This window comes from Xenopus laevis, chromosome 7L, assembly GCF_017654675.1.
Source record: "Xenopus laevis strain J_2021 chromosome 7L, Xenopus_laevis_v10.1, whole genome shotgun sequence".
Classification (NCBI taxonomy): Eukaryota; Metazoa; Chordata; class Amphibia; order Anura; family Pipidae; genus Xenopus; species Xenopus laevis.
In genome coordinates, this window is record NC_054383.1 from 20,345,001 (window position 1) to 20,367,866 (window position 22,866).

Here is a 22,866-nt window from a genome sequence, read left to right on the forward strand (position 1 = left end):
GCTTAAATATATTGCAATATATGGACACACAATCCCTGTTTTCTTTAAAGGGTAAGGCATTTTTAGTAAATTAAGGCACAAAATGTTTCAATGTCCTTCATATATTGATAATGGTTTGAGTGCAGAGGACTCTTGTATTTGTCTATACAACTTTTAGTATGTTATAGAATGGCCAATTCCAAGCAACTTGCCAATTGGTCTTCATTATTTATAGTTTTATAATTTTATAGTTATTTGCCTTTTTCTTTTGACTCTTTGCAACTTTCAAATGGGGGTCACTGACCCCTTCTATAAAACAAATGCTCTGTAAGGCTACACATGTACTGTTATTGCTACTTTTTATTACTCGTCTTTCTATTCAGGTCCTCTACTAATTCTATTCCAGTTTCTTGTTCAAACCAATGCATGGTTGCTAGGTTTATTTAAACCATAGCAACTAGGTTGCTGAAATTGCTAAGTGGAGAGCTGCTGAACGAAAAGCTTAATAACTCAAAAACCACAAACAATAAAAAAATGAAACCCATTGCAAACTGTCTCAGAATATCCCTCTCTACATCATAGTACAAGTTGTCTCAAAAGTTCACTTTAACGAGCTGATCCAACCAATTTGGTGTTGCCTGTAATCAGTATTGAGCAGTTGCATTCAAATTAGCAAAATTACAAGGGTGCCCATATTTTTGCACAGCCAGTTTTTGACATTGGATTTAATTACATACAACTGAATACCGTTTCACTACAAGCTCTGTGTTCAGAAAACACCCCAGTACTCTGTTATCTTTTTTGTTGAATGTGGAATAAATTATTATGCAGGCTGAAGGGTTCCCAAACTTTATCACACGCCTATATTATAAATTAAGGTCTACACTGACAAGCTGTTTTTAGTAGCAGAGAGAAAGCAGGTCTGTTAGTGGTTAAAGGAAGATAATAGTCAGTTCCCCCCATGGTGTTGCTGATAGGGTGTAAATCTTTAGCCCGATTCTCACCTCCCTGATTTTACTGTGCTCAGAGGAGCAGTCCCATCCTCCCCCAGGTCTATGGCCACATTTCCGCCAATGTGTTTCCTGTGGGTCTATGAAACAGCACACACGGGCTTCCTTCTGCTGTACAGTAACAAGTCGCCCGAGTACAGTACACTCAGCTTTTGTCCGGTAGAAATAATTCAATGGTGATAAATGTGTTCGTTATGTTTCATGCCTGCTCCCAGCTTTGAACAGTTCAGATCGAAAGTACTAAAAATAAACCGATTTTCTGTTCCAAAAAAAATTGTGACGCGCGATTAACCCTGTCAGTGCTGCTGCATAGCAATAGACCGGGCATCTTCTAATCTACACCATTGCGATTATTCTTGACTTCAATGCGCACAAATCACCTTCGTTTGCAAAGACGTAGCTGGTAGGAAAGAATCGCAAGAATCTGTCGTGGAAAATCGCTCTTTCTGATGCACTTCAATGCGAATTCAACCTCCACATCACTACATTGTTTTGGATTCATAAAAAAAAATATTGGTTCACCTTCAAGTTAATATGTTATGTTTCGTTTGGTTTTCATAGTTTTTTTTAATTATTAGTTAAATTAGGTGGTTCACTTTTAAGCAACTTTTCAATTGGTTTTCATTTTTTCTTTTTTAATTTTTTGGAAAATGATTTGCCTTATCCAGCTTTCAAATGGGGGTCGCTGACCCCCTAAAAAAACAAATGCTCTGTAAGGCTACACATGTATTGTTATTGCTACGTTTTCTTTTTGATCTTTCCATCCAGGCCCTATTTTATTCATTGTCCATGGTTGCTAGGGTACTTTAAACCCTAGCAACCAGATTGCTGAAATGGCAAACGGAAAAGCTGCTGAATAAAAAGATAAATAAAACAAATAAAAAATCAAAACCAATTGCAGATTGTCTTTGAATAGCACTCTCTACATCATATTAAAAATTAATCTAAAGGGGAAGTAAAGTCTAAAATTGAATTCAAGTCAATGCATGGTTGCTATGGTAATTTGAGCCCATAGCAACCAGTTTGCTGAAATTGCAAACTGGAGAGCTGCTGAATAAAAAGCTAAATAACTCAAATAATAAAAAATCAAAACCAATTGCAGATTGCCTTAGAATATCACTCTCTATATCAAATTAATAATTAATTTAAAGAGGAAGTACAGTCTAAAATTGAATTCAAGTCAATGCATGGTTGCTAGGGTAATTTGAGCCCTAGCAACCAGTTTGCTGAAATTGCAAACTGGAGAGCTGCTGAATAAAAAGCTAAATAACTCAAATAATAATCAATTAAAACCAATTGCAAATTGTCTCAGAATATCACTCTCTACATCATACTGAAATTTAGTTTATAGGTGATCAACTCACTTAAAGGGGTGGCTCACCTTTAAAGTTAACTTTTAGTATGCTATAGACTCACCAATTATAAGCAACTTTTTAATTGGATGCCATTGTTTATTTTTTTTATCGTTTTTGAATTATCTGCCTTCTTTTTCGGATTCTTTCCAGCTTTCAAATGGGGGTCGCTGACCCCATCTAAAAAAACGAATGCTCTGTAAGGCTAATAATGTATTGTTATTGCTACTTTTTATTACTCATCTTTCTATTCAGGACCTCTCCTATTCATATTTCAGTCTCTTATTCATGTCAATGCATGGTTGCTAGGGTAATGTAAACCCTAGCAACCAGATTGCTGAAATTGCAAACTGAAAAGCTGTTGTATAATAATAAAATAATCAAACAATAATAAAAAAAAATCAAAACCAATTGCAGATGGTCCTAGAATATCACTCTCTACATCATATTAAAAGCAATTTAAAGAGGAAGTAAAGTCTAAAATTGAATAAGGCTAGAAAGGCTGTATTTTGTATACTAAACATAAACTTATTGAACCCCTTTAATAAGAAACAAAGGGATACGATTGTTCCTCTTTTCATAATATAATTTTTTATTCTTACTGTTTAGGGAGTATCAGATAATGATAGTTTTCAGATTATAGTCATTACATTCGATGTTATCTCAATGCCCCAGCTGTGCCTTTCTGCGGTCTGAGTCTGACAACAGGAGTGTTGCTCAAGACAATCGCTTGCGTCAGTCGGAGCTGTGCAACAAAAGCTCAGGCGTAGAAGAAAAATAGGAAGCAGCAAGTTATTTTAGCCGCTGTAGCAAGTCTCATCCCACACAGAGGAAATGAACAATATCAGAAAAACGGATCCTGGCTATCAGAAGCCGAGTGTTTCCTGAATTTGTCTGTATTGAGGATGTCGATAATATAATCAGCATCGCGCACGATTCCCGAGGAAGAGGCAGCCAGGAAAGCATTTAACAGCTTCTGAGAGCACATTTACTCCTATCGAGAAGTCAAGGTTTCCTGTATGAACGGAAAGGGCCCCGGCCAGATTCAAGCTAATCAGACAAACTACAACTCTTTTCTGGGCAAAGTCATCGCTCCCTATTTATCAACACTGAATAGTCTTTTGTTTTTTTGGCGTTTTAAGTATTTTCCCTTTTTTTTTAGTCAGTGGTTCAATCAAAGTATTTCTGGTTGTATCACTGACGATTGTGACATCAGTCAGGCAATCTAGTTCAGGGGGACTTTAGCATGTTTAACAGTTTTTGTTAAACGACATAATCTCACTGATGTCTGTAGTCGATTGGCTGATGAATATAAATCAGTTATTGCAAAGTCACAATCTATACGGCTACGCAGTCAAGAAGTAGTTGCTGGGGCGATTGTGACCTCACTCAGTCATGGATTCAGCTATTCCGGAATTAGGAACGTTCAATTTTCCCCTTTAGTTGCTGGTGAACTACGAGCCCAAGAGATACTGGGAATTGTAGTTCAGCACCATCATACGTTGAACTTTTTGAACAAGCCTGGATTTATTATTACTTTTAATAATAGGCCCACTTATTATTACCAATACCCAAGTAGACTAATTATTAATAATAGATTTATTATTAAAAGTAATACTACGTCTACCCAAGTAGACTTAATATAAATCAGTTATTGCAAAGTCACATTCTATACGGCTACGCAGTCAAAAAGTCGTTGCTGGCCGTTGCAGGGGCGATTGTGACCTCACTCAGTCATGGATTCAGCTATCCCAGAATTAGGAACGTTCAATTTTCCCCTTCTTGTTGCTGGTGAACTACGAGGACAAGAGATACTGGGAATTGTAGTTTAGCACCATTATACATAGAACTTTTTGAACAAGCCTGGATTTATTATTACTTGTAATAATAGGTCCACTTATTATTATCAATACCCACGTAGACTAATTATTAATTATAGACTTATTATACTACGTCTACCCAAGTAGACTTAATATAAATCAGTTATTGCAAAGTCACATTCTATATGACTACGCAGTCAAGAAGTCGTTGCTGGGCCCTTGTAGGGGCGATTGTGACCTCACTCAGTCAGTCATGGATTCAGTTATCCCATTATTTTAATAATAAGTCAACATATTATTATCAATACCGAAGTAGACTAATTATTAAAGGGGTGGTTCACCTTTCAGAAAAATGTATGATGTAGAGAGGGATATTCTTAGACAATTTGCAATTGGTTTTCACTTTTTAATTATTTAAGGTTTTTGAGTTATTTGGCTTTTTATTTAGCAGCTCTTCAATTTTCTGGTAACTAGGGTCCCAATTCCCCTAGCAACCATGCAATGATTTGAATAAGAAACTGGAATATAAACAGGAGAGGCCTGAGTGGAAAGATGAGGAATAAAAAGTAGCAATAACAATACATGTGTAGCCTTACAGAGCATTTGTTTTTTAGAAGGGGTCAGCGACGCCCATTTGAAAGCTGCAAAGAGTCAGAAGAAAAAGGCAAATAACTATAAAACTATAAAAAAAAAAATAATGAAAAGTTGCTTTTAGAATTGGCTATTTTATAACATAGTAAACCACCCTTTAATAATTAAAAGTAATAATAAGTCTACTTGGATAATAATAATAACACTACCCACTATAACACTATAGTATTTATAATAACTGCGACAGGAAATAGTAAAATCGCAGCGATCTAGTGTAATCGTTCCAACCTAACAGAATCAGCGCTATCAGTCAGTCCCACCATGAACTTATTGCACCATAATGATATGTCTCAGTCAGTGCTACCATGCGACATTATTATGTTGAATATGAATATGTTGCAGACTTTATTTTGCAGCAAGCAAATCTGCAGGTCCCTCCCAGTTACTTGTTGACAGTTGACTTGGCCTGTGTTGCACTCATGCATCTCCTTCGTTCTCTGCGCAGTTGAGTGTCAGCTCAGTGGCCCATTGTGGCTGCAACATGCAACAGTTGCTAAAACGGTCACATTTCTGTCCCTTTTTCTAAGGAAATACTGCGACTGAGTACAGAGCTTTCAGGGAAATAGATTACATCAGCTTCGTTCGCATTAAAAGAAAAGCCTTAGTGCAGGGAGAGTTGCACTGAGACTGCTGCTGTGGTTTTTTTGCAGTCAGTTCTAAGCTAACTACAAATCACTTCAGCCACAGAGATTTCAATTCCTCGCAAGCGACCAGAGACAAGAAACGATTCCCTCTTAGAACCCGCTGCAGCAGAGGGCTCATGTCAGACAGGGGGTAGTAGAACTGTAGTAGAAATTTTATTCACTATACACAATAGTAAGCAATGAGACCCATATCTACGCCCAGTCGCACTAAGCAGAATAAGGGTAAGGTCACACTGGGCGTTCAGGGGAGATTTAGTCGCCTTAGCGTTAAAAGGAGCGTAAAGGAAAATCAGTTTGTCTGTAGAATGAAAGAAACTGTAATTGGAAGAATCATTCCAGTTGGCGTTAGTTTCAGTAGTTATAAAGGTATTACATTCATTTAATGGTCATTTGAAAGTCTTGCTACAATGTTTCAGGAGTCGGGACAGCAGTGCAAGAATAGAAACAGGCAGATAACGGTTTCAATCTACATTATATCATGAAAAGGTGCTCAAAATGATATTTTCTCCATTGGACAAATAGGGGTTTTGGGTGGATGAGCCTTTAGCAGGGTCAGATGGTAGAGATAAACAGGTAACGATGTGTAACTTACCCAGAGAGTCGTGTCGGATGAGGGCGTGGGTGTAGTCGCTGACTGGCCTGGAGAAGGGGTACAGAGGGGAGGCATAGGTGCTGGCTCCATAGGAAGCTGCTAGGGCTGCCCCTGGGTGGGTGAAGGCAGGGTGAATGGGAGTAGGCTCATAGATGGGAGTCCGGTAAGTAGCCACCAGGCTGGTGAAGGATGAGTTGGGAGATGGCAGGGTTGGGGTGGGTAAGGCTGGGGTCCCATTAGATGCGCTGTTCCTTCCCAGGATATCATCAATGTAGAAGGGAGTTGGGTGCTGCAGAGGGGTGGGAGCGAACAGGGGGACACTGAGCCCCAGAGCTGAGGAGCTGGGGTGCTGGTACTGCATGTCGATTCCTCTTTCCACACTCAGATCCGATATAATCCACCGATATAAGATGATCTGCCTGACACTGGGGCCACACTCTTCTTAAATGTCCCTTGGCGCGTCCGTGCGGAGAGATGACATGGACACAGCCTACATCGCACCCTCCGTACGTTTCTATTGGCAGGGGGACGTACCTCGTGGGCTCTATCCACTTCCTGCCCTGTCACAAACTTCATCCGATTGGCGGACAGAGGAAACCACGCCCCCTCCGACAAGCCCCCTAGTAAAAGTACATTCCCCAGGGCGCCAATCAACAATCTCTAAATTGATCTGCGGGAGAAATGAGAGATCTGAATCCACATAAGCGAAGTGACACCGAGGGCTTGGCATGTACCTAAGCAACAACCTCTAGCATCAATCTCTGATTCACACTGGCATCAGTCTATAGGTAAATCGGTACTGGAGTAATTCATCAATCTGTATGTACATGGGCAGTACAGTAACACATAGTGACATCAATCTGTATATACATGGGCAGTACAATAACACATTGTGACATCAATCTGTATGTACATGGGCATTACATTAGTACACACACTAGCATAGTCTGTATGTACATGGGCAGTACAGTAATACATAGTGACATCAATCTGTCTGTACATGGGCAGTACATTAGTAAATACACTAGCATTAGTCTGTAAGTAAATTGGCAGTACAGTAATACATACTGGCATGGGTCTGTATGCACCTTTGCACTGCAGCAACAAACTCTAGCATCAATCACTTATTCACACTGACATCAGTCTACAGGTAAATTGGCACCACATTAACACATCAATCTGTTTGTACATGGGCAGTACAGTAACACACACACTGGCATTAATCTGTAAGTAAATTGGCACTACTGCATTACATACATTGGCATCAACCTGTATGTACATAGGTATTACAGTAACACACACACACACTGGCATTAGTCTGTAAGTAAATTGGCACTACAGTAATACACACTGGCATTAGCCTGTATGCACATAGGCGGTATAGTTATACATACATAATGCATACATGGGTCTGTATGCACCTTTGCACTGCAGCAACATCCTCTAACATCAATCACTTATTCTGCACTGGCATCAGTCTATAGGTAAATTGGCACCACATTAATACATCAATCTGTATGTACATAGGTAGTACAGTAATACATACTGGCATGGGTCTGTATGCACCTATGCACTGCAGTAACAAACTCTAGCATGAATCTGTATGTATATGGGCACTACAGTAATAGACAGTGGCATTAGCCTGTATGTACATGGGCAGTGCAGTAACACACACACACTGGCATTAGTTTGTAAGTAAATTTGCACTACAGTAATACACACTGGCATTAGCCTGTATGTACATGGGCAGTGCAGTAATACATACTGGTTCTGTATGCTCCTATCCACTGCAGAAACAAACTGTAGCATGAATCTGTATTTACATGGCAGTACAGTAAACACACACTGGCATTAGTCTTTAAGTAAGTTGACACTACATTCAGTGCTGTGGGGCATCAAATGACAATGCCCTGCACTGATCAGCTGTAGCTAGCATCTAGTGACTTCGGGCATTGATCCCAAACCCTGAGGTTGAGCACTGTGGCGCTATGCTGGTATGCACATTGGCACTGTGTTTACCTAAACGCAAAGCCTTATTAGCTGAGCGCATGTCCCTAAGGAGTTCATTTGTCTGGTATCCGGGCAGCTCTCTTGGTAAGCTCCACTGCACCCCACTCATGTGCCCAGGTGCTTTTCTTTGCATGCACTTGGTGGACATGCTTGTTATGCCCCTAAGCACTTCTCTTTGCGTGCACTTTATTCAGCACTGGCCTATGCGTCTCTCTTGGCATGATGTACCTGGGCCCTCCACTTCTACCTAGAATTCAAAGCTGGCATCCATCCAGCAACAAGGCTCCTCATTGCGCATTTATATGAGCTGTAGCAAGTTCCTGCGCTCAGCTTGTTATCAGTCACTTTACTCTATGATAAGTAGTTGGGCACCCAGGCACAGGCACCTCTGCAATCATTAGTGAGGGTGAGTATCCCGGCATCATTGAGACACCAGTACCATCAGAAGGGGCTAAGTATAAAGAGAACAGGCTGTTGCACTTAGCAGATGAGAGTTTGTGTAAACACATGTAATTCACTATTCATTATAGTTTTATGACGTTGTACTATTGACATAATAAAATGTGATGCTGCTGCTCATGTGTTACAATCTGCTTATGAAATATACACCTGTAGGGAACCCTGTTTGTGCCATAGGCCTACATGGTGTATTAACTGAGATACTAAGATCTGGGATGCTGGGGATACTAAGGCTGCTGCACTTAGCAGATGAGAGTGTGTGTAAACACATGTAATTCACTATTCATTATAGATTTATGACGTTGTACTGTTAACATAATAAAAATGTGATGCTGCTGATGTGTTACAATCTGCTTATGAAATATACACCTGTAGGGCACCCCAGTTTGTGCCATAGGCCTACATGGTGTATTAACTGAGATACTAAGATCTGGGATGCAGTGGTTGGAGTGGAAAGAAAGTCGCAAGGAACAAATCGCCAGTTTTCAAGATTTGAGCACATTTTATCTTCTGCACATAGGCCCTCATACTGGGTAAGGGGTGAAATTGCCAAGTCGCTTCTGTTCTGACCAAATGTATTGCTCTGCTCCTTCCATAGTTACAGATATATTTATTTTTTAGGTCATAAGGACTCACATGGACTGTAAGCTCCTCTGTACAGTTCCCTCCGTTCAGCTGATTTCATAGATCTCCTGCACTTGTGTATTTACTGCAACCCTGTTAATTCCGTGTTGTACAAAGCGCTGTACCCTGGTGGCGTTAATTAAGAGGCAAACACAATCAAAACATCGCAATACACAGAATTCAATAAGGGCTGATTAGCATTTCTATGGGGAATAGACCCTCTGTAAGGCCCAGTTCACAAAATGTAGTCATATTAAAGAATTAATTCACAGCAATTCCGTTTCAAACCAACGAAATACACAAGTAGATTATTTGGGGGGACAGGCTAAATTTGTGGAGCTTAGTGACAGTTTATGTTATAATGTGGATGTTTTGAGTAGCAGCAGCAGGGGAAAATGGATTTCTACTGATTTTCTACAATAGCGAGGAGGATCCTGTGAAAATGCATCTGCAGTTGGCGACATCATTGCGCTAAACGCAGTCCCTTCCCCGCTTCATTTAGTGCTATCTACATTATCCCATCAACAAGTGATACACCTGCAGGGGGCGCCTCTAAACGTGCAATTCTATAATACTGGCAATAATAATAGACAAAATGTAAAAGCTTAATACTGACCCTTTGGAAGTTAAAGAGGTACCACTAATCAAAATGCTTTTGTGCAGGCTCACAGGCAAGGGGTACATACCCAAAGACATGATTAAATTAGACACTTTGCATAGTATATACTGGGGTAGCTCTTGCTCATTAATTGCACTTATTGGACACAGCAATGAGTATTTAGCACGCCAGATGCACCTGGGCGCAATGTATTTGGCAAGTACGGCCTTGGCCCCTGGGTATCCATAATGGCACATATACAGTATACAAGTGAGTGTTCCTTTTACATACTATCTAAATGGCCAACATAGTTAATAAAAGAAGAAAGAATACAATGCTACCAGTAAGCTAACTTTTAATATGCTACAGAATCGATTATTCTAAACAACTTTTCAATTGGCCTTCATTTTTTCCTTTTTTTTTTAGTTTTTTAAATTATTTGCCTTCTTCCTCTGACTCTTTCCGGTTTTATGCTGTGGGGGGTCACTGACCCCATGTTAAAACAAAATTCTCTGTAAGACTACAAATTTGTTATTACTGCTACTTTTTTTATCACTCATCTTTTCCCTCTCCTATTCATATTCCAGTCTCTTATTTAAATCAGTGCATGGTTGCCAGGGTAAATTGGACCCTAGCAACCAGATTGCTGGAATTGCAAACTGGAGAGCTGCTAAATAAAAAGCTAAATAACTCAAAAACCACAAATAAAAAATTAAAACTAGCTGCAAATTGTCTCAGAATGTCACTCGCTACATCATAAGAACAGTTAACTCAAAAGTGAACAACCCTAAAGCATTATTATAGTGATCAATTGGGTCGTGGTCTGGAGCAGGAACATTTATATCCCATAACTGAGTGTATTTACTATAATCGAAATGCATTTGTAGTGTGCCCCACACCCTGGTACCCAGGAGCTGCTCTGTGCCATTGGATAGTGATTGGATGAAGCCTGATCCTCAGAGCGATTGTCGCTGGCTCGCACAGACTCGCTGGGATCTGTACCCAATCCCCATGTGCAGGCAATAACTATTTAACTGGAGATTTTAATGGGCCAGTTGTTACATTCCTGCACCGCTGCATAATCCGTCCAACAACAAGAGTGAAGCGTTTAATTTTGCAGCTCTGCTCACACCTGCTTTCAAGTGGGTTTTGGGACCCCAGGGGCCCTCACTTCTCCCTATCTGCAAGCCATAAAGTCTATATGCATGCAATGTCACAGTTATTCCACTGAATATTGCCCCCATATTGCTCGAGCTGCTTTTATAGTTCATTGTATGATGTTTACAGCCAGGCTGGGCTCTATTCCTTTATTTTTTTATCACATTTCTCTTTATGATTTTTTTTTTTTTTTTAAAGTTTCTGTTCACAGAGTCCCAAGTCATAAAACTCCCCAGTCTTGCCCTTTTTATATACAGGGTGAGGGAGTTCCAATATTTTCACTCTGCTGGATACTGGAGCCAATAAAATGCATGAAATTTTAATTATTTTTTGGGATTAGGTAGAGGCCTTTCAGGACCAGAATTTGTTTGCACTTTCTATTGTAAAGGCGTGGAAACAAAGGAAATTATTAAGAACTTTCTCCCAGTGACATTTTTTATAGAGTGAATTGGATGCATTTTATGGCCAGTCCAAATTATTTTTTATCCTACCGACATAGCGGATCGAAAGTGGAAATAGATTTAAATAGGTGAGGCTGCTTTATTGTATAAGTTATACGGGACAATAAACCGCAATTCATTTCATGCTGGAAGGAACGCTTTCCATATGGACAGAATGGGGCTGCTGCACTCACAGATCTCCCTACAGGCGCTAATAGGGTGGAACAGACGGTGCAATCATGGAAAAAAATGCAAACATAGAACTCAGTTATTGGGATAAACATGTATAGGAGTATAGATCCTTTTGTATGTATATACATAGGAGTGGGAGCTGCCATACTTCATCATTTGCATTAAAGTTTTAGTATGATGTAGAGAGTGATATTCTGAGACAATTTGCTATTTGTTTTAATTTTTTATTATTTGTGGTTTTTGAGTTATTTAGCTTTTTATCCAGCAATTTTGGCAATCTGGTTGCTAGGGTCCAAATTACCCTAGCAACCATACATGCATGATTTGAATAAGAGACTGGGATATGAATAGGAGAGGCCTGAATAGAAGGATCAATAATATAAAAGTAACAATAACAATAAAAAAAGGTAAATCCCTATATAAAAAAAAAAAAATAATGAAAACCAATTTGCTTAGAATTGGCAGTTCTATAGCATAATAAAAGTTACCTTAAAGGTAAACCACCCCTTTAAATGGAAGACAAAATGCTGCAGCATTGGTCCCAGTATGATATAATATAAGCCTAATATATAGGGGTGATCTTTCATAGGTACATATTTTTTTTTTTTATTAGTGTTTTGACTTATTTTGAGTTGTTCTGGATTATTTATTATTTCTCAGTATTTCTCAGTCAGTGCATATTTTTGGAACATACATAATAAATAATCATTTAAGCAAACAAACAAACAAACAAACCATGGCCTCTAATATTCCCCTGCACCACTGTACTGGAGTGGTGAATTATTGAATGAATGAATGAAGTATTTGAATGAATGCTGGGCAATGACTGATTGAAAGGCCCAGATTAAAGCAACCAATAAATAATTAGGATTAAAGGAGAAATAAACCCTAAAAATGAACATGGCAAAAAAATGTCATATTTCATATACTGAACCTATTGCACCAACCTAAAGTTTCATCTTATCAATAGCAGCAATGATCCAGGACTTCAAACTTATCACAGGGGGTCACCATCTTGGAAAGTGTCTGCGACACTCACATGCTCAATGAGCTCTGAGCAGCTGTTGAGAAGCTTAGCTTAGGGGTCGTCACTAATTATCAAGCAGAAAATGAGGTTGGTCTGTAATATAAGCTGATGTTACAGGGCTGATTATTAAATTCTGATGCTAATTGCACTGGTTTCTGTGCTGCCATGTAGTAATTATCTGTATTAATTACTAATCAGCCTTATATTGTGACATTTCTATTCTATATGTACTGTATATTGTGAGTGGGTCCCTAAACTCAGTAAGTGACAGCAGCACAGAGCATGTGCAGTGAATCAGCAGAAAAGAAGACGGGGAGCTACTGGGGCATCTTTGGAGACACAGATCTTTACTGCTAAAGGATTGTGGTTGCCTTGGGCTGGTACAGAAGCCCAAAACATAATGTACAACATGTCTAGCTAATTCTTTAGTTAGACTTTAGTTCTCCTTTAAGAAATTAATATAATAAGAATGAAAGAAATAGGGCTTGAGACTCATTTGAAGGGGTGGGTCACTGTTGAATTCAATTGTAGACAGTCGCATCATAAGACTATTTGCAATTAGTTTTTTAATTTATTGTGGTGTTTGAATTACTGTATATCGTTCTCTGTTCAGCAGCTTTCTAGTTTGGAATTGTAGCAAGGATCTAGTTGTTAGGGTCCAGTATTTCACTTTTTGTTCAGCATCTTACCAGTTTGGCTTTTCATCAGTTATCTGGTTGCTATGGTTCAAATTATCTTAGCAACCAGGCAGTGGTTTGAATGAGAGACTGGAATCCAAATAGGAGAGGGCCTGAATAAAAGCAGTAATAACAAGTAACAATTAAATTGTACCTTCTCATGGTAATAGTTTTTTGGCTGCCAGGGTCGGTCACCCCTATGTGACAACTGGAAAGAAGTAGAAGAAAAAGACAATGGGGGTTTTTTATCAACACTGGGCAAATTTTCCCATGGGCAATAACCCATGGCAACCAATCAGATTGTTGCATTCATTGTTCTACTTGCAGCTGGCTTTAAAAAGCTAATCACTGATTGGTTGCTATGGGTAACTGCCCATGGGTAAATTTGCCCAGAGTTGATAAATGAGCCCCAAATGTATTTAAAATTTACTAATATACAAATTTTAAAAAGTAAAACCAATTAAAAAGTTGTAACGATTAGGCCATTCTATAACATACTAAAAGTTAACTTAACTTAAAGGGGAAGGAAACCTAGTCGGCGATCTTCTTCCTGCTGTGAACGCCGTTTTGGCGCATGCGCAGTAGGATCATTTCGCCGGTACGGATCTACTGCGCATGCGCCAAAAGTCACAAAGTACTTTTGGCACATGCGCAGTAGATCGCACCGGCGGAATGATCCTACTGCGCATGCGCCGTTCAAAGCAGGAAGAAGATCGCGTGGAAGAAGATGTCGTCTGTGAACTCCCTGGACTGGACCTGCGCAGAAGGGTAAGTAACAAGTTGGGGGCATTTGCCCAGCGGGATGGGTAGGCCAGGGGGGAGGAGGGAGGGTGGGCAACAAAAGGGAGGGGGGGGTGGGGGGTTTGCGCCGACTAGGTTTCCTTCCCCTTTAAAGTTGAACAAACCCTTTAAGTGGAAATAAGATTTATTTGCTCCTGTTGCCCAGTGTGCAAATAACAGATATAAAAGGGAGGTGTATGAGCTCCCTAGCCTTCCTGGTCTCTGTCTTTTCTCTGCCCACAGCAAAGACCCTAGAGGTAAAAGTGGGATTCTGTATTGGGTCTCCCCTAGGGGGGTAAGTCAACTAGGTTGGGAGCCACAGTCATGTGTATCTGGACACTTTATAATGTAAGGTGAGTTTCAAGGGTGGGGGGAGAACAAAAGCCCCTTCTATGGTAGTAATGAAATGGCAGGGTGGAAAAAGTAAAGGTGTTACAGATCAAAAGAGAGATAGTGGGAAATGTGGGAAAAATAGCAAAATAAATAAACAAATACTAATTAATAGTGCTGCTCCAGCAGACTTCTACACTGAAATCCGTTTCTCAAAAGAGCAAACAGATTTTTTTATATTCAATTTTGAAATCTCACATGGGGCTAGACATAGTGTCAGTTTCCCAGCTGCCCCCAGTCATGTGAATTGTGCAAGCACTTTGAGATGGAACTTCTTTCTGGCAGGCTGTTATTTCTCTGACTTAATGTAACTGAATCAGTCTTAGTGGGACTTGGCTTTTACTATTGTGTGCTGTTCTTAGATCTACCAGGCAGCTGTTATCTTGTGTTAGGGAGCTGCTATCTGGTTACCTTCCCATTGTTCTGTTGTAACTTGTAAGGCTGCTGGGGGGGAAAGGGAGGGGGTGATATCACTCCAACTTGCAGTACAGCAGTAAAGAGTGACTGAAGTTTATCAGAGCACAAGTCACATGACTGGGGCAGCTGGGAAACGGACAATATGTCTAGCCCCATGTCAGATTTCAAAATTAAATATAAAAAAATCTGTTTACTCTTTTGAAAAATGGATTTCAGTGCAGAATTCTGCTGGAGCAGCACTATTAATGGATGCATTTTGGAAAAAATGTATTTTCCCATGACAATATCCCTTTAACCAATACAGGGTAGTACTTAACTACTTGAAACAAGGTTATTGTCTAATCTCCCTTGACTGGCAGTCTATTGCAGAAAAATGATGTTATGTACTGAAGATGTGGAGTAATACAGCAGTACTTGGAGTTATATTCACCTGCCTGTGTTTGGTCTTGGGAGCAATCAGAGGGGGAGATGTGACAGATAACATTCCTGAGCAGGGAAATAATGGCCAAGTGCCCCTGTTTGTAGCTTGCATGATGCCCGGTTTATAAGGCAATAAATCCATTCCTAATTTTAAGAGCTATTTGGCTTACATCATTTCTTGAGAAACTATCAGTTATGAAAGTCATTTACATTACAGAGCAGAATTGAGCAAAGCTTTCTCACAGAAGGTCAACAAGGGAACTTGTATTGTCAGCTTCCTCATAGGGAAGGGGAGAGCAGGGAGGGGAAGGTAATGTATTATAAATAATATTACTGGCTAAACATTAACTTGTCAGCCCGAGTACTACATGTACACTCATTACTCATTGCACTCACAGGCCTTCCATAGATATGTTTATATAAGAACCACAGCCATTGCTATAATCCTTTGTATGACTCCCCTTTATCTCAGCTATTATCAATACATCTACTCAGTCATTGTTCCAATCAGTCTATAAATCAGTTTGTCATCTATATATCTATTAATCATATTTCCAGCATTGATGAAATAGTCTATAAATCTTTATGCCTGTCTCTCAGTGCACCATCTCTGTGCCTATCCATCATCTGTTTATTTTCTATTCTATCATATGCCACATCTCTTCATCAATCATCTTTGTATCACTCAATGAAACAAACTGTCATCTATATAATTATAGATCATCTCTTTAGTTCTAAATCAATTTATGGTTGTATCATCTATATTTCTGTCTCTGTACCTACCCAGCCATCATCTAATCATTGTCTATTAATTCCATTATCAGTATCTAATTTCTCTTGCTAATGATGTGGATGTCTTATCTATTCATGTACTTTTTAATTGAAAACGACTAAGGGGCCCTTGGCTTCAATTGGTTTCTCTATAATTTGACAGTTAGGGTCGGTTCCCTTGTCTCTGCTCCCCTTGCTCATTACCTGCCCAGTCCCTATACACACCTTGCTGCTCACACTGAGAGGGTAGAGACAAGGAATCTTCTCCCATCTGAGCGGCGCCGATTCTTGTAACCTTGTTGACTCCGCTATTTAATTGCTGTTTTATCTCTGCCTTACAAGAATGAGCGCAAACACTCGGCCACTACAGCTAAGTGGTTTACAGGCCACTAACAATGCGCCCACTTGCTACAAAGAAAGATCTAGGCGCTTGGTAAACACACTCTGAGCCGCCGAGGATGCTGTACTCTGTCCGCAACGTTGGGCCGAAACATTTATATTGGTCCGGACAGTGTTAGGAAATATGGACGTGCCAGTAAAGACACTCAGACTGAGCACAAATCAGAACCTAAAATTAACCATTTATTAGAGCTGGACATTTCGCTCTGCCCCTCTCTATTTGCATCACTCTCTCACTCTCTCTCTAATTTTCTGACTCTCTTTAATCTCCCTCCCTCTCTATCTTTCTGTCTCTCTCTGTATCTCTCTATTTCATCTCTCTTCCCCTCTCTCTACCTTTTTCTCTGTATCTTTTTATTTGCTTTTCTCTCTCTCTCTCTGTAGCTCTTTCTCTAACTTTAACTTTCTCTGTCTCTCTCTGTATCCCTCTATTTTAATCTCTTTCCCTCTCTCTTTAACTTTCTATCTCTCTCTCTCGCTCTCTTTTGCATCTCCCCCTCTCTGTATCTCTCTTTATCTCTCTATTTGCATCTCTCTCCCACTTTCTCTGTATCTTTCTATTTGCTTTTCTCGCACTCTATGCACTTCTCTCTCTCTCTCTCTCTCTCTCTCTCTTTCTCTCTCTCTCTCTAACTTTCTCTCTGTCTCTCTCTGTATTTCTCTACTTCCATATCTCTCTCTCTCTCTATCTATTTTTGTTGCTTTTCTCTGTCTCTCTCCCTCTCTGTATCTCTCTCTTTATCTCTCTATTTGCATCTCTCTCTCACTTTCTCTCTCTCTTTCTCTCTCTCTCTCTCTCTGTATTTCTCGTCCTCTCCGTACCCCTCTCTCTCTAACTTTCTCTCTGTAATTCTCTATTTGCCTATCTCTCTCTAACTTGCTCTATCTTTCTCTCTGTCTCTATTTACATCTCTGTCCCTCGCTGTACCTTTCTCTCTATCTCTCTGCATCTCTCTCTATATATTCATTGTGCCTTCAGCAGAAATGCCCCATTAATCTGTTCTCATTTGCTTCATTGTTTATTTTCATTGTGATCGTTTAGGATCATTTTAACAAGCACTAAATCAGAAAGAAAAATAATAAGCTCAGAAAAATAATTCTATAATAACGACACACTAAGCCAAATAGCTTGTAGCAATAGACAGACCCTGTACAATAAGAATAGGGGTTATTGGAGGGTTCTGATCAGACTGATCTCTGCCTTTCTCAGGGAATAACTAGGCCTTCTCCAGTGTTACAGGCCATGAAGAATCACATCATTAACTTGGATTCAAATAAACCATCACAAAGCCTAAAGTGTTTTATTATGAAATGTAACAATACAAGCAGCGATTATATAATGATGAATAAGTTCCATGTGTAGCAGACACAGCCCCATCATCACCTACAGTACAGACTCCTGATCTATTTGACAATAACTGTTAAACACCTATTAAGGCTGATGTAATAATGAATAACCTCCATCTTTTTGTTGTTTATGTCGCAGACAATGTTGGAGCTGTAAGTTCAGCCTCCTGAGCTGTTTAGCAATAAGTGATCCACTCAATGGGCTCATTGTCAGCAGGCCTGGCTGTTAAAGGGTTTATAACACAGTGACACTTTATCACTCTATATAATAATAATGGAGGAAATGGTTCTGGATATGGCATCATTGCTACAAGATTAGTCTGCGTTTTGTTATCTGCCACGGTGGAATGTGTTTTTTGTATCAGTCCCTTTACTCAATCTCGAGGTAAAGGGATTTCTTATTAGTTGTGCCCCCCCCCCCCCCGCCGCAGATAAACTCTTCCCAGCAGGTATTGAGGGAATGGGCCGAGACAAAAGCGTATAGGTGGGAGTCCAGACTGCGGGCAGATCCATGGCAGGGGGCGGGGGGGAGTCTCTAGTGTATAGATAATTACATGAATAACTAACATGACAATCAGTGAGCTCGTTACAATGAATCGATTACCTTCTCCCTGGCGTCCTCATTTCTACCTGAAATCTCCAGTTGTGCATGAATAAATTGCCGCTTATCTTTCTGTCTGCTATTGTTATCTGCCCCAATGGAGAGAGACTGGGAAGGAACCTTGTTGTTTCTTATCCTGGGAGATATTTTCTATCAAGAGACTGCCATGTAAATAGCACTGTCTGGGGAGGTTTTGTATTATTATTATTATTCTTAAAATCTGTTTTCCTTTAAATTGTCAATGGTGTTACAATACATATCCATTTAATTTAGGAAGTGGTTCAATTTTAGTATGTTATAGAATGGCTAATTGTAAGCAGCCTTTCAATTGGTCTTCATTGTTTATCTTTAATAGTTGTTTTAATGATCCTCATGATTTACCTTCTCTAAATGCAAAAATATTAAAGAAGGTACAAATATCCACTGGCCTATATGGTAGACAAAGGGGTGGCCATTCTTGATTCCTTAATACACCATTAGTCTCCTTGCTTTTAAAGGGGTGGTTCACCTTTAAGATACATTTCAGTATGTTATAGAATGGCTAATTCTAAGCAACTTTTCAATTTGTCTTCAATTTTTTATAGTTTTTTGATTATTTGCCATTATCTTATTGACTCTTTACAGCTTTCAAATGGGGGTCACCGACCCCATCTAAAAAACAATTGCTCTGTAAGGCTACACATTTATTGTTACTAATAAGTTTTATTACTCATCTTTCTATTCGGGCCCTCTCCTCTTCATAATCCAGCTTCTTATTCAAATCAATGCATGCTTGCTAGGGTAATGGGGACCCTAGCAACCAGATTTCTGAAATTGCAAACTGGAGAGCTGCTGAATAAAAAGCTAAATAACTCAAAAAACTATCGTAATCATATACCAGTCTCTCATTTGGTTGCTAAGGTTATTTGGACCCTTGCAACCAGATAACTGCTCAAAATCCAAACTGGACAGATGCTGAACAAAAAGTGACATAATTACAAGAACACAAATAATTAAAAATGAAAACCAATTGAAATTGTCTCAGAATATAGGTGAACCACTTATTTAAAGTAGGGATGCACCGAATCCACTTTTTTGGATTCGGCCGAACACCCGAATCCTTCGTGAAAGATTCGGCCGAATACCGAACCAAATCTGAATCCTAATTTGCATATGCAAATTAGGGGTGGGAAGGGGAAAAAAAATTTTACTTCCTTGTTTTGTCACAAAAAGTAACTTGCATATGCAAATTAGGATTCGGAAAAATACTGATTCAGTGTTGCAATGATATGAGTAGTCTGCTTTCAACAGCAAATCAATATACATATAACTTCAAAATCACTGAGATGTTGTAATGAATGTATTGCAAAGTTATTTTTTTTTTCATTAGGCAAAAAACTGTTTTGGTGAAGATTCTCTTTGAAAAAGGGAATTTATTGATTTTTCCATTGCAGGTACAGCAGCCAAGCATGCTCATTTAATATGTCAGCCATTGGTACAGTATGTGTTTGCGCTTGGGTTTAGAGCAAGCATTTCTTAATTTCGTTATCCTTATCATTACCAAATAATGGCTCGTTTTATGCTACAATGAATCTCTTTTACCTGCGGAGGCTATGAATAATCTTCAATAAAAATAAAAGTCTTGCACAATATTTAAGAGAGAGAGAGACTGGAAGCATGTGTGTGTGTGGTGTGTGTGTAAATTAGGTTGTTGTGTGTTTTTCTTAAAAAAAAGAAAGTCTGTGCGAAGGTGTGTGTGAAGGAAGGAGGGAAATATAGAGTTGTGATAGGAGAGAAAGAAAGAAAGAAAATTAGTGGGGGGTTGAATTAAGTGTGAGTGTGTAAGTGTGTGTAGGAGAAAAAGAGAAAGTGTTAGGCATTGCGCACATCTACTAAAGTGTGACTTTTCTCACCATCTAATATGGCCTCAGTTCATCAGGTGTATCTGACATAGCATGGCAAGTTCACTGTTGCAAGACTAATGTGGTGAGTTTTCTCTTGCTGTGTATTCTCTGTCAAACTCACCAGTGTATATTCCCTATAATTGTAGTTGGAAAAGTTCTCTAGCAAATTTACACTACAAAGAAATGACACGTGGGATATTGTCATGGACAAAGAAATGCAAAAGTGGCTGCTCTATCTTTATAAGTTTGCCAGCCTGAACCTGGAGAAACTTCTCTTGGCAAAAAATTGATTATTGTGCTCTTGGCAAACTGGCGGAGATTTGCTGGAGAAATTTCACCTGGCCTAAAGATGCGGATGGTCACCCATGCAAAGTGACATTTCACCAAAAACTTGTTGTATTCTTCTTTTTGTGAATTGTCAAAGTTTCATTATTGGAAAACTACTCTATTTTCACCCTTGAGTAAATATGCCCCAATGTGTATGGGGGAGAGATTGTGATGTGTGATAAACAAGTGTGTGTGTGTGCTGGGGGGGGGGAGAGAGTTGAGCGTGTGTGTGTGTATATGTGAGTGAACGTGCAATGTGTGCAAATGAAAAATAGAAAGCATCAGGCAGTGGGGGGGGAGAGTTGAGTGTGTGTATGTGAGTGAGTGAGCATGGAATGTGCGCAAAATAAGAATATTCTTGAATGGCCAAGTCAGTCACCTGATCTGAATTCAGTTGAGCTGCATTTCACTTGTTGAAGACTAAACTTGGGACAGAAAGCCCCACAAACAAACAGCAACTGAAAGCCATTGCAGCAAAGGCCTGGCAGAGCACTAAAAAGAAGGAAACCCAGAATCTGGTGATGTCCATGAGTTCAAGACTTCAGGCTGTCATTGCCAGCAAAGGGTTTTCAACCAAGTTTTTTAATTTGTCCAATTACTTTGCCCCTGAAATGAAGTGATTGTTTTAAAAAAAGGCTTTAGTTCCTCACATTTTTATGCAATAATTTATTCAACCCACTGAATTAAAGCTGAAAGCAGTGGCGGAACTACCTGGGGGGCAGGGGGTGCGAGCGGGCCAGGGCCTGCACCCCCTCAGGGCTGCCCGGCAGTCCGTTCGCCGCTGAAAATGCGCCCAAATGTGGCCGTACGGAGGGGGGCGGGGCCCGGCTGCACGTCACGCACCAAGGCCCGCCCCCCTAGGATCGCTACTGGCTGAAAGTCTGCAGTTCAAGTGCATCGGAGTGGTTTCATTGTGGTCATGTACAGAACCAAAACTAAAAAACAAAGTTGTCTTTCCAAATATTAATGGACCTAACTGTATGAGTGAGTGTGCAAAAGAAAAAAAAGAAAGAATCAGGCCGTGTGTGTTTGCATGTGTGTGTGGAACCAAAAAATGTAAATTATCAAGCAGTGTATAGGGGAGTTGAGTGCGAATGAGAGTGTATGTGTGAGTGCAGGAGAGAAGAAGCTTTCTCTATAATATAATACTGATCATGTATTAATACAAATAAGTGTGTATTTGCTTTATACAACTCTGAGTTGATGCGAGTGTACATGTGCACCTACAAGGGAAATTGAGGTTTCCTGCTTTCTATCCCAAGGTCAGACACTCAGGGGCTACTCAGTTTCACATTACGGAAAGGCCACGTTACTGACACTACAGCTTGTATACATTCTACTTGCACTAATCAGTGATGGACTGGGATGCCAGGGGCCCACCAGAAAACCTTAGACCATGGGTCCACTTTCCAAACTAGTCTTTTATATCGACTTACTCTATTCTTCCATTATTACAATTTTTTTCCCATAAAGAAAAAGGGAATGACCATGAAATAGGCTAAATTGTTAGAAGCAAGAGGGCCCACTGAAACCTGGGCCTACCAGGAGTTTTCCTGGTATCCCGGTGGGGCAGTCCGACACTGGCACTAATCACTCTGTCTGCTAGCACACTCCTCCTGTTCATTTCATTGTATTGTAGCTTCCAGTTCAGGGAAGTGGCACATGAGGCTACTGGGGGAGATTAGTCACCCAGCGGCAAAACGGCTCTTCTTCGGGCGACTAATCTCCCCTAAATCCCTTCCCGCTGGCTAGAATGTAAATCGCCAGCGGGGTGGCACTCTGATCATTTTGGCTTTCTGAAGTCGCCCAAAGTTTCTTCGTGAGCCAATTTCGGAAAGCGAATCGCCTCTCAATGTTTTGTATTGTTTTTTTTTTTAAATGGACAACAGCCTATTAAATGGGCAGTTCATCTTTGAGTTAACTTTTAGTATGATGGAGAGGGTGATATTCTCAGCAAAAGCACCAGCGTGCGAGCGCCGGAGCACTGGGGAGCACAGGCTCCCCACAGAGCGGCTGGGCGGCATGTGCCGCCCTAGGCCCGGGCCTGTGTGGCCTAACCACAAATCCGGGCCTGGATATTCTGAGACAATTTCCAGTTGGTTTTCATTTTTTTATAATTTGTGATTTTTGAGCTATTTAGCTTTTTATTTAGCAGCTCTGCAGTTTGCGGTTTCGACTATCTGGTTGCTAGGGTCCATATGACCTTAGCAACCATGCATTGATTTGAATAAGAGACTGGAATATGAAAAGAAGAGGCCTGAATAGAAAGAGTAATAAAAAAGCAGCAATAAAAATACA

The 22,866-nt window shown here is 39.9% G+C and overlaps 1 protein-coding gene across 1 annotated transcript in view; it reads right to left on the reverse strand.

Moving 5' to 3' along the window:
* Positions 1-6,524, reverse strand: part of hhex.L (hematopoietically expressed homeobox L homeolog) — a 14,008-nt gene extending 7,484 nt beyond the window's left edge. The window contains 1 exon segment of the mRNA NM_001085590.1: positions 6,049-6,524. Coding sequence (NP_001079059.1) covers positions 6,049-6,409 — 361 coding nt within the window. The 5' untranslated portion in view covers positions 6,410-6,524.
* Between the last annotated feature and the right edge of the window lie 16,342 nt (positions 6,525-22,866).